General features: G+C 36.0%; 1 protein-coding gene across 5 annotated transcripts in view; it reads left to right on the forward strand.

The window, feature by feature from the left end:
- The window catches only part of LOC123694413 (breast cancer anti-estrogen resistance protein 1), a 50,823-nt gene extending 38,418 nt beyond the window's left edge, over nt 1-12,405 (forward strand). For 4 of the 5 annotated variants that reach the window (XM_045639843.1, XM_045639844.1, XM_045639846.1 and 1 more), the window contains exons 2-9: nt 6,190-6,330; nt 7,188-7,328; nt 8,095-8,388; nt 8,766-8,952; nt 9,302-9,542; nt 9,802-9,970; nt 10,145-10,368; nt 10,576-12,405. In XM_045639843.1, the coding sequence (XP_045495799.1) occupies nt 6,190-6,330; nt 7,188-7,328; nt 8,095-8,388; nt 8,766-8,952; nt 9,302-9,542; nt 9,802-9,970; nt 10,145-10,368; nt 10,576-10,888 (1,710 nt within the window). In that variant the 3' untranslated portion in view covers nt 10,889-12,405. Of the gene's footprint in view, nt 1-3,625; nt 3,762-6,189; nt 6,331-7,187; nt 7,329-8,094; nt 8,389-8,765; nt 8,953-9,301; nt 9,543-9,801; nt 9,971-10,144; nt 10,369-10,575 lie in introns of those variants that run through there. The other variant, XM_045639842.1, reaches the window with a different exon arrangement.
- The last annotated feature ends 584 nt before the right edge of the window (nt 12,406-12,989 follow it).

Consider the following 12,989-nt stretch of genomic DNA (forward strand, 5'->3'; position numbering starts at 1 on the left):
TGTATGCAATTCCATATGTGCACGAACTCATTATCTCCGGCGATTATCTTCTCGAGTTTCTACAAGTGGTCGCGTTTTTATGGCTACTTATGCGACACTCGTATGCGTCTCGTGTCATCTGTGATTCTGATTGCCGCCCTCAATCTACATAACTTCACTCGACTGTCGCTAAAATGTACTAAACGTGGACGTTTTTTGCCATTCAGACCGAAGCGACCAGCGCACCGGAGTCGTGCACTCGACTCCACTCAAATTTTCTCGGCATAACGTCTCTGTTGTTTCTTTTTCTTAACCTTTTGAAACAACTGGACGAGAGATTTTAAAATGCAATGTTTACTAGCCTCCTCGGTTTGTGTTAGTCGACAGCGTAATCATAGTCCAGCTTTGGTTAACGATGCATTGTACACACTGGAAAATGGTTACTTGTTTCATAAAGTCCTTGCGTTCTTTGTTTTCAATATCCTTTTGAAATAAAAAGGAATATATTAATTAAAATGTATGCGGTCTGTAAATGATATGTCTGGCGCCGTCTACATCAATGACGTGATATTAAAATGGCTTCGACGCTAATTATGACTATTTTAAGTGGTCAGTTGGTTGTCCGTATTTCCTGATTTTAAACGTGAAACGCGGTCGCATGTTGTATTTTCTAAAAATGTATCAATATTATGTCTTAACCGAACCGGTTTTCTGGCTAACATGTAATTAAATGTTATCTTTCAAATTGAGACTGCAAATATTTCGGAAGTACTTTGTACAATAATACATGATAATTGATAACTATATTTATACAATACCTATATATATAAACATATTTTTTTTTTTCAACAATGTGAATAACGTTTAAAATCACTAATTACTACTTATATTTAATTAATTGCTAGCAAATCAAATAATTTGAAATCAAAATAAAAGTATGAACAGAAGATTAAAAACGACGCGGCGCCAAATTGCGTACTGCATCTACCGGATCGTGTATTCAGTATTGAATTGCAGACCAATAATTTCTATTGTTGATTTCAAGTCTACATCGAACGTTACCAGGCTATTTCGGTCACAGTTAGCCAGTGCTTAATGAGCGAAAATGTTTCACTCTAGGTACTAATTATGTAGGTACAGCTGACCTGCCTTTGTGGTGTGTTGTTCGCCTATGCGTAGTTTGTAATATCCTCATTTACATATACCTAGGTACATATTATTTTGTTCCATTTATTACATTATAACTATGCGTGAGCTGTAGCTAACTTTAGTCTGATATTAAATTGGGTTGTTGCTAAAATTTCCGTTGATTCTATCTAGCCTCTCAATCAGAGAGATTCGTATGACCCGGTTAGAGCTTGTCTATTCGGTGATAATATAGTGAATTTCGTATTAATTGCTTATAGACTAGGTATATACGCTACTCTATACATTTTTAAAATTAAAACATTTAAATACTCACTTAATAAGGATTTATTTGCGTAAGACATTTTTTGATCAAAATGACGACCATTCTCTAACGTCTCGTTTATCAATGTATATTTAGCCACTTTAAATAGAAAAACTTATTTGATCAGCGTACGCATGCGTTATTCCCTTGCGTACTACAGAAGACCGACCTTCGTAGGTCACCGCCCGCCATTGAGACCCCATTTCTCATTGATTTTCGACTCGCCATATGGCGGCGTACTTAGGGCGTCGAAATGGATGACTGGACAACCCATCGTGATTTCTTTATGCCTGTTTTTATGTGCACTTTTGAAATTAACAAGACTACAAAATTACAAATATAGATACATTGAATAAATATTATGTGTTGGCAATATTTATAAACAGTTTTCTATTACTATTTCTATAATCTATACAAGGAAAATATTATGCAATGAACAAGATTTTCCTTTAAAAATAATTTTATTGATTCAAATAAGAAGTTGTTTATTCTTAATAGATCTATTTAAATGTATTAGCAAACGAAATAACCGCAAAAACAAACGGTGTACTAATCATTCAGTAAAATTGTGGTTTTATGAACTGTTTTGTAACGAATCATTTGCATTGTTACAAATAAATAAGTTTTTCTTGTTTATAAAACCTTGGTATTAAGGTTATAAAATAGTACAAACAATGATTGTTTGCAAGTGGGTAACAACTAACAACTAACAAGTAACCTACTACAAAATATATATCTTGTTAAAGAGATAACACGAATAAAATGTTTGATAAAATACAATAGGTAGGTATGCCCTTTCTGCACAAACTTAGCAACAAATTTTGACAAAATAAGATTTTTTTTTCAAATTTATGCTTTAATTAAGTATATTAAAATTTGATAAAAAACACACACACACACACACACAAAGAAAAGTATTTAAGGATGTTTGGATATTATTATTATTCATGTTTAACAAAAAGTTTTTTATTGTAAGGAATTGAGATAACTATTGTTTTCTTTGAAACAAACCGCAACGAGTTTAATATATTTTATGCCAAACACATTTAGGTTTCTTGTTTATTATTTATTTTATGAGTATTTGGTTATTTATTCTATTATACTTTCCGCAAACGGTTGCTAAGGTCTTCTAAGAAAGATCCGATAACAGTTTGTGTCCTTACGTTTTAAACTCATGCGCAAAGGAAGTTAGTTCACAGTGTACATTGATCCTTCGCAGAAGATGTGACGTTTGTGTTCTACAAAATGCAACAACTAATATTATTGGCGACAATACGTATACCTAAATATAATTGGCGACAATGCACCAATAATGCGTTTAATTACAACGATCCTTTTCAGCTCAATGCATTATGATTAACCAAAATTAATTAAGGTTCTCAGGAACTTTAATATAGGTTTTTACTTCTTCTGTATAGTTGAAATAATGACAAACTATTTTTATTGTTAGGTAGAGTATTCTATAATCATTGAACTAATCATCTGTATTACAAACAGCCTTTTTACCCTCGTCCATTGAGACGTTTCCCTTATCAACGAATAGAGTCAGTCAATGACCTCATCGACCATGGGTACGTGCGATACGACTTAACGGCGGTACTGACGGCTAAATAGCATTGATTCCGCGAACTCTGGCGCCGTGATTCATATGAATCCGTCTTGCAGCATCCTTGTCATACTTTACGATCAACGAACGAACCATACAAAGATAGGAACAACCTTTATAGGGGTATGGTTCGGTTTGCAATCAGCTAATAGGAATACCTACTATTAGAATAAAAGGTATCATTGATCTCGCCAATTTATTTATAGATGATTGAGAACTGCAGTTAATGCGGCTTACTACTTACATACAATAAAATATTCGACAACTTTCATACATATTTTAATAGTTCTTTTTCTGGAGTTCTTCCAATTCGAATTTCGATGAAACAGTGATTATTTTTCTATCAACCACGATCGAATTTATACGTAGTATACTACCTATGTGTTCATTCAATAATTCTCATTAATGGACATGTTACAGTTAAGATAAGGTAATAATAGCATATTATTAAGCATGTTTATATAGATGAGGTGAGACGTCACTAGACATACGCAAGATGACTCATCTCAAACCAGTTCGAATGTATCCCATTCATATATTTGAGTTTTGTTTGGCACTAGTGCAGTATATTGTGGTTATTCGATTGAAACGCATGCGTTAATAATAATTATTATGGTGATGAGTGTTAAATTATTTGGTTTATTACGAGGACTGAGGAAGAAACCTTGTGACATGTGCAAATGTAGCAGACAAAGCTTTAGCCAAAGGAAAGCATCCAAAAAAGGGGTTAGTTATTACGGCTATTTATATGTTTATTTTATTTTAAATTTTAAAATGGGATGACTTTAAATATATTTATTATAATACATGCAGAATTTAAGATGACAAAAAAATGCCCATATTACCCATAGACTCGTGCGCTCTATTTTTTTAAGTGCATCTTCGCTATTCATTTGTTGATAGCGTTCGTATCAGTTGCATAAACGATTGCGTCGTGGAAACGGACATGGCCTACCCCAACATCGCCCACGTTCTTATGTTGCACAATGCAATCTGTCATTATCGGCAGATTTGGGACAATGTTCCGCTGCAGCTGTGCCGTACATGCCAATAAAAGTTTATCCCGCGACGGGGATGCTATGACGGGCTTACAAAATATGTTACGCCGACTTTAGGTTAATACACTTATGTAACTTTTATTTAGAATGTTATATGGAAACTGGAAGTTGTAAATTTTTGTAGTTATGTACTTCTTTTGGCGCGATGGAGAAAAATGATGAGAGTGAAATTTTACATTGCGCGCGCACACCGACGCAACACCTTGAAGTTACTTCTAGGTGGTATGAAAATTGATAACTATGTTCAAGTTGTATTTTTAATTTATCTATATAACTGTCTGTCCATTTATTAGTTTTAACTATAAAGCTACCTAAATAACTGTAAGGCTTGTTTTAGTGGCGTAGATAAAGTTATAAGAAGTTACTTAGATGTCTTTAGTTAAAATTAATAAACATCTATTCAGTGCTGCTGTGCTGAAATTAATTACAATGAAAGAAGTATTGTATGGTACCTGTTCGCTAAATATATATTTGTTATTAAAATGAAACATTGAAGCATAATTATTTTGTAATGAGTTTCCTATTTCATAAATTTGCCTCTACATAAATGTAATAGTGATTCGATAAATCATATTCCCGTACTGCCGGGATGTAAATTTAATAGATGCCGTTGAAAGCTCTATGCGAAACATGTGCGCCTGGTAGAGGGTGCAAAAGTGTCAAATGTTAATAAGAAGGCTATTAATAATAGCGTGTCTGTTCGTTTAACCCTACAAATAAATCTCGGATGTTACCCGTTATGCTAGTTATAGGCCATCAATAAATTACGTACCTACGTTATATTTATTTTCGTGTGCAAAAATTGTTCGAAAAATTGGCGTGCCTAGGTGACCGGTGACTTGATTACGCAATTTATATCGGTTATATGATTATTCTAGTGGCAATTTAACCTGTTTTCAATCCATTAATCAAATTGCCTAATAATCTGAAATGCGTCCAAATTCATTCATGTAAAACATTTCCACTGAAATCTTTAAGATTCACGAAGAATTCTTTGCCATTCGGTTGAAAGTATTTAGGTTAAGTAGAGCTGATACTCAATTCTTCAACTAATAAATCTGGATTTACGAAGCACTACGGGAGAGTGCACACTGTACGTGTGTTGCGATCGAGTAAATTCCAGAGCTTTCCTGTCGGTTAAGCAATCACTTAACCGACAACTAGGTTTATAGGTAGCGGCACCCTCTCTAGAAAACATTTATTTTATCTCAACTCTTTAAAATATTAACATTGTACCCGTGTTTTATAATGAAGAAAATTTCTTTTCAGATTTCTTTCTCATTAGCACTTTGTACTCTGCAAAAATAGCGCAAAGAATAACTACTTTATATTTTCCATTAACCTACTTTCAAATAGCTGCACAAACGAACCTTGCGTCTTAAATTTATAATAAGGTATTCAAATTTCCCGTATGAGGAAGCTAGTTAGACCGCTCTTGCATAGAAAATTTAAGAGGGATAATCTTTCGCGTTTATATTTAGAGCTTTAATGAATATATGTAATTTTATTCTCAGTCATCTTAAGAAATCGGCAATGCTTTTATATAAGAATAAAGTGTGTATATTTATCATGTGGTTTTCATATATGGAAATATTGTTTATGTAGATTGGATTATTTTTGGACTCTCCAAATTTAATTTGTTAGTGGGAGTCGAGCATGCTTCGGCACGAATTGGGCCACGCTCGCACCGGGGAAGGTACCACACCCTCACAGAATATCGGCGCCATAGTGACAGTTTACTGTCGCGTTCCGTACGGTGAGTGAGGGGTCCGGAGGCCCACATCCCTTCCCATCCCCTACCCATCCTCTCCTTCCCTATCCTCATTCCCTCCCATCCTCGCCCCTTCTACCTAACTCCTTCCAAACCCCTAACCAGTAGGCAACACCCGTAACCCAGTTACGGTAGTCTATGGGCGGCGCGCTTAGCTTACCATCAGGCAAGGCGTCGGCTCGTTTGCCTTCTTCTACCATTAAAAAAAAAAAAAAAATTTTGCAAAAAAAATTCTAAACGTGATTGCGAATTGTTTGTATATTATTACCTACTAACTTTAAACCTTGTATGATATCCAACTAACAAAACCTTTTTCTTGTTACAGTGCATGGCGCGAGCGTTGTACGACAACATAGCGGAGTCACCAGACGAATTGGCATTCAGACGAGGCGACCTCCTCACCGTACTGGAGCAGAACACGGGAGGGAGCGAGGGCTGGTGGCTCTGCTCACTAAGAGGCAGACAGGTAAACACACTGTTCAAACTCAAACAATTATTTATTCAATTATACTTCTAGAAGCACTTTTGAATCGTCATAACAGTTTAACATTTACTACCGATTCGGAAAGCAGTAGGTATCTACGGAGAAGAACCGGCAAGAAACTCCATTCTATTGTTCATTGAACTTACCGCAAGATATTGTCCTGAATAAACAACTTACCGGTCCGAAATTAGATGTTTAAAAGCTCGTCCTCCTTGTGAATGAAATTGAAAATAATGTCCTATTTATTTCAATGAATGTTTCAGCGGAATTAATAGTTATTTCTTGTAAACTTAACGTTGAAAATATTTCAAAACGATTTAGTAAATACATATTTGTATTAATATTAAAGACAAACAATACAGAAAGTATAAAATTATAGCAATCTACAGAATTTTAATTAAATCAACGCTTCTTTAATACATTACTTATAGAGAAACACGAGTTGTTTTAATCGTAACTTGCCAACTTTTTCTGCTCACCGCAAAAGCTCTCCAAAAAGTTATATTTTCCACATAAGTGGTTCCTTCATATTTGTTGCTTTTCGTTTGCTACCTTTGAACGTAGATTTTTCATTTAGGTACATCATTGCAGAATACTTCTTATTTTGTGCATATCTGAGTTTTATAATTTACCTCAAATTGTGTGAAATTTAGTTAAAATAAAGATAATGTTTTTGATTAAAATTGCTGCCTCATTCTTAAAACAAGGTAAATAAATATTTACCTTATTTTGTACAATAATAATTATCCTGGTAGAAAACATATTGTGTAAACTATGACAATAGAACACCACCTGCTTCTTCAGTACTTAAAAATGACTAAAATAACATTTTTTTCCAGGGAATATGTCCAGGCAACCGTTTGAGGATAGTGGCCGGGGTATTCGATGCCAGCTCCACGGCACAGAGGCGGCGGACGCGGACACCCGCGCCCGTCGCTCACCAGCCAATGCCGGCTCAACAATCTCCAGCTTTTACCAAAGTAAGGGCTAAATATTCATTGCATTCAAATGCTTTATTAAATCTATTTTTTTCTGTTCTTTAAAAAATATAAAGTAACTGCTGTTTGATTCTGGAAGGTCCTTGTAAAGCACTCATTAAATTATATGCCTAAGTACGTACATACTACACAATACCGTAATTTTCATTTTATATTATAGTTAATCAATTAATAACAAGAAGACAGATTAATCGAATAAAGCATGTATTTTAATATAGAGTGTTGAACAGTAATCTGCTAATTTGAAACCTAATGGATAGCGCAACGAACTCAACTTCCTAATTCCTCGTCAGAGCGTTTTGACTGAAACCCTTAATTATATTTGAGTCAATATTTTAGGAAATTTTTTAACGATAAGTTCATCATATAGGTAACTACCTATTTAGTAAATTATGTTTACCAATTGCTGTGTTATAAACACTTAAAAGGAAATTCACCTATGTTTAGTTTCGAAAACTGAGTTATTTTTTAATTCCTTAGTGACGCGTCAAATTCGGACAGTATTTGATCACGTACACCCTAATGAATACGTCATTAAACGCAATAAACAGGAAAACTATGTGTAATTACTCGAAAAGCAACGTAATTGAATACTATTGAACCTTTTGTATCCCAATGATAATACATAATACAATATCATTCTATAAGATAAATTTTTGATTAGGTACCATCCTGCTAACCTGTGGCTTCACGGACGGAGACGTGACGGAGTGACTTTAATAAAAATATAATTTTTGTTTATTTTTAGATCGAAGAATGTTCACATTACGATGTACCCAGAGCACCTATGCCTGTACAGCGTCTCGGGACGTACGACTGTCCCCGCCCTACGGCTGATTGGTACGACGCCCCGAGAGCCCCTCGACCCGCAAGCGCTGACTCAGCTTGCAGCGGCACCGGCTCGCTGACCTCAGCCACGTCAAGCGCTTCAGCGAACTCTGGGAGCTCAGTACACTCAGCGTCAAGCACGTACGATGTGCCGCGGTCGCGCGCTCTGCCCCTGCCCTGTGATGCAGCGTTGGAAGCGCTTGAACGATTACAAGTGAGTTCAGATTTGATTCATATGTTATACTTACCTTGTGTATGTTTTTTCTGTAGAAGCTAATTAAGTTTTATCTGTTATATATTGAAATGATCTTCTGTTTCAAAAATTATAAGTTAGCTGCTACAAAATTATTCTCCGAATTTTAGTTTAAAAAAAGTAGTAACTATTCAGTTTTCTGTGGTACAAGGAATTAGTCATTGTTGTTTTATTATAGAAGCCCGCAGCAATACCACATTAAACGTTTATACCAGTTCTAAATATACAGTAAAAACAAATTTACACTTCTATACGGTTTCCGTTTACACTATCCCTTGCCCGATCATAGCCAGACCAAAATGACCATACATTAATTATTTATTACTTATAATGTACAGGAAGAAGCATCAGCCGCGGTATCCCGGCTGCTGTCGTACGTGTCGCCGGGGTGGCGGCGGCGCGGCGCACTGCGGGCGCGCGTGCTGGACGTGCGCGTGGCCGGCGCCCGCCTGCGCGCCGCGCTGCACGACCTCGCCGTGTTCGCGGACGCCACGCTGGCTAACGCGCACGATGCACAAGATAAAGGTAAGCAAGTATACTGTACAAAATGGTTTCGGTTTTCGGTAAAACAGGTACCTATAGTTCGTAGACAAATAGAAGTGTGGCAGTTAAACAGGGATTGATGAATGTTCTGTGCTGTGTATTGTAGATAAAAAGAGATTAATAGAAGTCAATGCAGAATATAAAATTAATCCAAAAAATCCAAGTCCAAAAAGACCAAAATTCATTTCAAAGCATTAAATGAATTTTGGACATTAGATACTAACATATTGCTTAGTTGTAAATCTTATTCCTCTTAAAAATATAAGTAGCATAGTTTCTAGACTATGCTTTAATCGCTTTTTCTCACTAACTAATCATACAAATCTACCAGGTATCGCAGTAAAGCTACGGCCGCTGGTGAAAGCGCTAAAGGACGCAGAACGCATCACGCACGAGGCGACAAGCGCGTTAGACGCAGGCGACTGGGCGCCAGAACGCTTGGAGCGGGACAGAGAGCCCACAGACGGCACGCAGGACGCGCTCGACCAGCTCGTGGCGTGTGCGAGGTCGCTCACTGAAGATGTGAGACGCGCTGCTTCGTTTATACATGGAAACGCGTCACTGCTCTTCAGGTAAACTTACTTGTAGTGCTATTTTGTTTTCCAATGTCAATATTTTAAAGTTAGGCTCTTGATGGTTGTATCACTTACATGAAAAACCTTAACTTAACTGGCCTTATTATTAACTTCTTAAATCTCTAGCGACTTTACTACTAAACAAAAACAATTTGAAATTAGCAAGAAATTTTAAAACAATAGCTATAGGTATACCTAGCCTATAATTATATGTAGGTATTTAAAATCGCAACTCAAGTAAAATTAAAATTTACAGACGATCAGCTACAGTCCCCGAACACGAATGGACAGAAGAATACGATTATGTGAGGCTAGAATCACGAACAGCGGTGGGCCGTCGCAACGCGGAGATCAGAGCGGCTTTACCTGACAAGCTGCGAGCTTCATTCGACGCTCTAGTCAGAGATGCTGACCATGCTGGCGAGGTAATTATTATACAAACTGTGCACTTGTATACGATGATAAAGGACAATATGTTTTGTTAGAATTGTAGATTTAAATTCCCAAGTAGAGCTTGCGTATCGACATTTAAACACGTTCGTATGAATAGATCTCTACCGACTTTACTTTTTCTTACTTTAATACCCCTTTGTGCACAGGTTAGCGCAGTAGCAGCAGCCACCCGCCTGCCTCCAGACGACAGGCAACTAGCGGCATTCTACGCAGCGCAGACCGCAACATACGGCGCCCACCTCTCCACAGCAGTAGAAGCCTTCTTGCGAACTATAGAGATGGGCCAGCCGCCAGACGTGTTCCTCGCGCATGGAAAGTTCGTCGTGCTAAGTGCGCACAGGATTGTGCATGTTGGCGATACGGTGCATAGGTGTGTTGAATTATTTCTTTGATGTAATATTACGCCGAATGTTTTGAAATGTTACTCAGAACTATCGTGATACCATCAATAGATATTAACAAATTATTGAAATATTTATAATAAACTCATTATAGTTATTATACCTAATTATTTACTTTACCTATAAGTTCTAGTAAAAATTGAGTAGATATTCATAACCCATTTATCTTGTTTCAGGAGTGCACAGCACGCGGGGTTGAAAGCGAAAATACTCCGATGTTCTGACGCTCTATCAGATGCACTGGCAACAACCGTCGCTAAGACGAAAGCGGCAGCGCAGCAATTCCCTTGCGCGAGTGCCGTAGCTGAAATGGCGGAATCTGCTAGAACCCTCGCAGCAAGAGCACAAGAGTTGAGAAGGGCTTTAGTAAGGGCTGCAGAACCACCGCAAGACACTCCGGCTACTACAGTCCCCCCTTCCACGACAAGTACCCCGTTAACTCCTCTTACTCCCATCGCTCCCCACGGCGCCTCTCTCCCAGTACTATAAACTCTTCCTGCTTATGCCATGGATTTGAAACGCTTATGGAATTCAAGCAGACAATATTCAGTAGAACTAGATGCTCCAGTTTTCGACGTCTTGATCGGTGGGTTGAGGTTGGGCAATGGATTTTGACTAAGGAAATACTTGTCAAACTCAAGAAAAACCTACTGATCGCAGATTTTATAAATATGATGCTATAGACGTGTGTACTTAAGGATGATTTTATTTTGGATATTTTACATGGTTTGAGGGAATGACAGGATTTGTGCTGGACACCGAGGAAGCTGGTTTTCCTCCAAAAACTTAAAAAGGCCGGTACCAAAGACAAATGATGATGCGCAATTTATACATCGAGTATACTGCCTAATGAAAACAAAATGCGAATAGTTTATATTCAATGTTAGCAATATAATTCCGATCTTTGATTCTGCAAACATTGGTCAAAGGTTTTAGGAATTTAAAACATAAAAGGCTATCAATTTATGATTCAGAATGGAATGCATAAAAAATGATTTTAGATGCTGGATGCTCATTTGCTGTAGTGAGTTGAGTTGTCCGTCCAGTTTTATACAATTTTGCATCAATTGTAATTTAAGAATATCGTTCAATAATATTAAAGCCTTACTTTACACAAGGAGATGTTTGAACCTCAATACGTAGGTACCTAACGTACCATGTTATTCTTGTTCCATCATTGTCTTCCTAACGATAAAAAATAGAGGTGTGGTCATGTAGACAAATATTTCCTTGTGTAAATAAAGCTATATTTGTAAACTAAATGTGTTGTAAAGCGTACAAATTGTGCTCGTAGTAAAAAGCAATTTATTGCTTTATTGTTAAAGTGCATAATCGTATTCCAGTGGTCTGCAGGATATGATTATGTCTGACGTATGTAGCTCCAATGCAGTGATTATAAATTTAACTATAAATGTTCCTTGAAAGCATTCTATGTATGTTAAGGCTATAAAAGCTCAGTATTGCGCTAGAATTTATGACCAATAAGTGTGTAAGACAACTAAATTATTTGGTGTTTTATGTGAAGAATTTGAATGCCTGTGCTCAATTATTCAAGTTTTGTTCAACAAATTACAAAGTAGATGGACACTGCCAGTAAAACGAGATTTTTAATCAATATTGACAAATCTGGAACTTTCGAAAACATTTTACATTTTATAGCATACCAATTGTATTTATACTCCAAGATTTACCAACGATTTCGTGGCAGAATAATAATTGAGAAGTAATATTATATAAATTATTGTAAGCCGATGCAATGGATCTTAATTGACGGTATCGCGATATCTTGTATTTTATAAATAAACCATAACTAAGCGTAGAATACAATATATCAATGTAAAAACATGTTGTATATTAGCTATGTGTAATATATTTCCTAGATGTCGTAGTTTAGTTAGGTATAGATGAAATTGTACAAAAGGCATATTAAATAATTTTATTGATTGTATTATAATTTAATCGTCTTGCAAAACGCAATCAAGTAAATATACAAAATTTCGTATTTACACAATCGTTTTATTTTAATCCTAGACCCTACCTATATTATATTCTAAGTGAACGACTAGAAATACTAGAATACCTACATGGTTTAATTTAATTACCATTATAATAAATAAACTCTATGGATTTTTCATCGCTCGCAGACAGCCGCTCACTTTAACATTAATTAATTAATCCCAATCATCCAATCTTAATCCCAATAATTAATGATCTTTGTGACCTAATTTATTTAACTAAACATTCACTCGTTTAAATACAAACTACCTACCCTTTTCAAATGATAGTATTTTTATTTTCATGTTCTTATGTATAAAATACAAAGAAGGGACAAAGGTATTATCACAGTAGTAAAACAATATATGTATGTATTTTAAAATATTATCAAGACCACATATCGCGGTTAAAAGGGGTCAGTTAATGAAAAAAAAAAAATGTTTTAAATATAAAATTTGTACGGAATCTTTATTGTCGTGAGTTTGACTCGCTCTTAACCAATTTTTTAGTAATTCCCTTCGAAATCCAGCGAAATGAAATCCATAAATTTTTCACTCCTAGTATCACGTCTTAAGGACAGCGATCCACCTACATC

Source organism: Colias croceus, chromosome 9 (assembly GCF_905220415.1).
Source record: "Colias croceus chromosome 9, ilColCroc2.1".
NCBI lineage: Eukaryota > Metazoa > Arthropoda > Insecta > Lepidoptera > Pieridae > Colias > Colias croceus.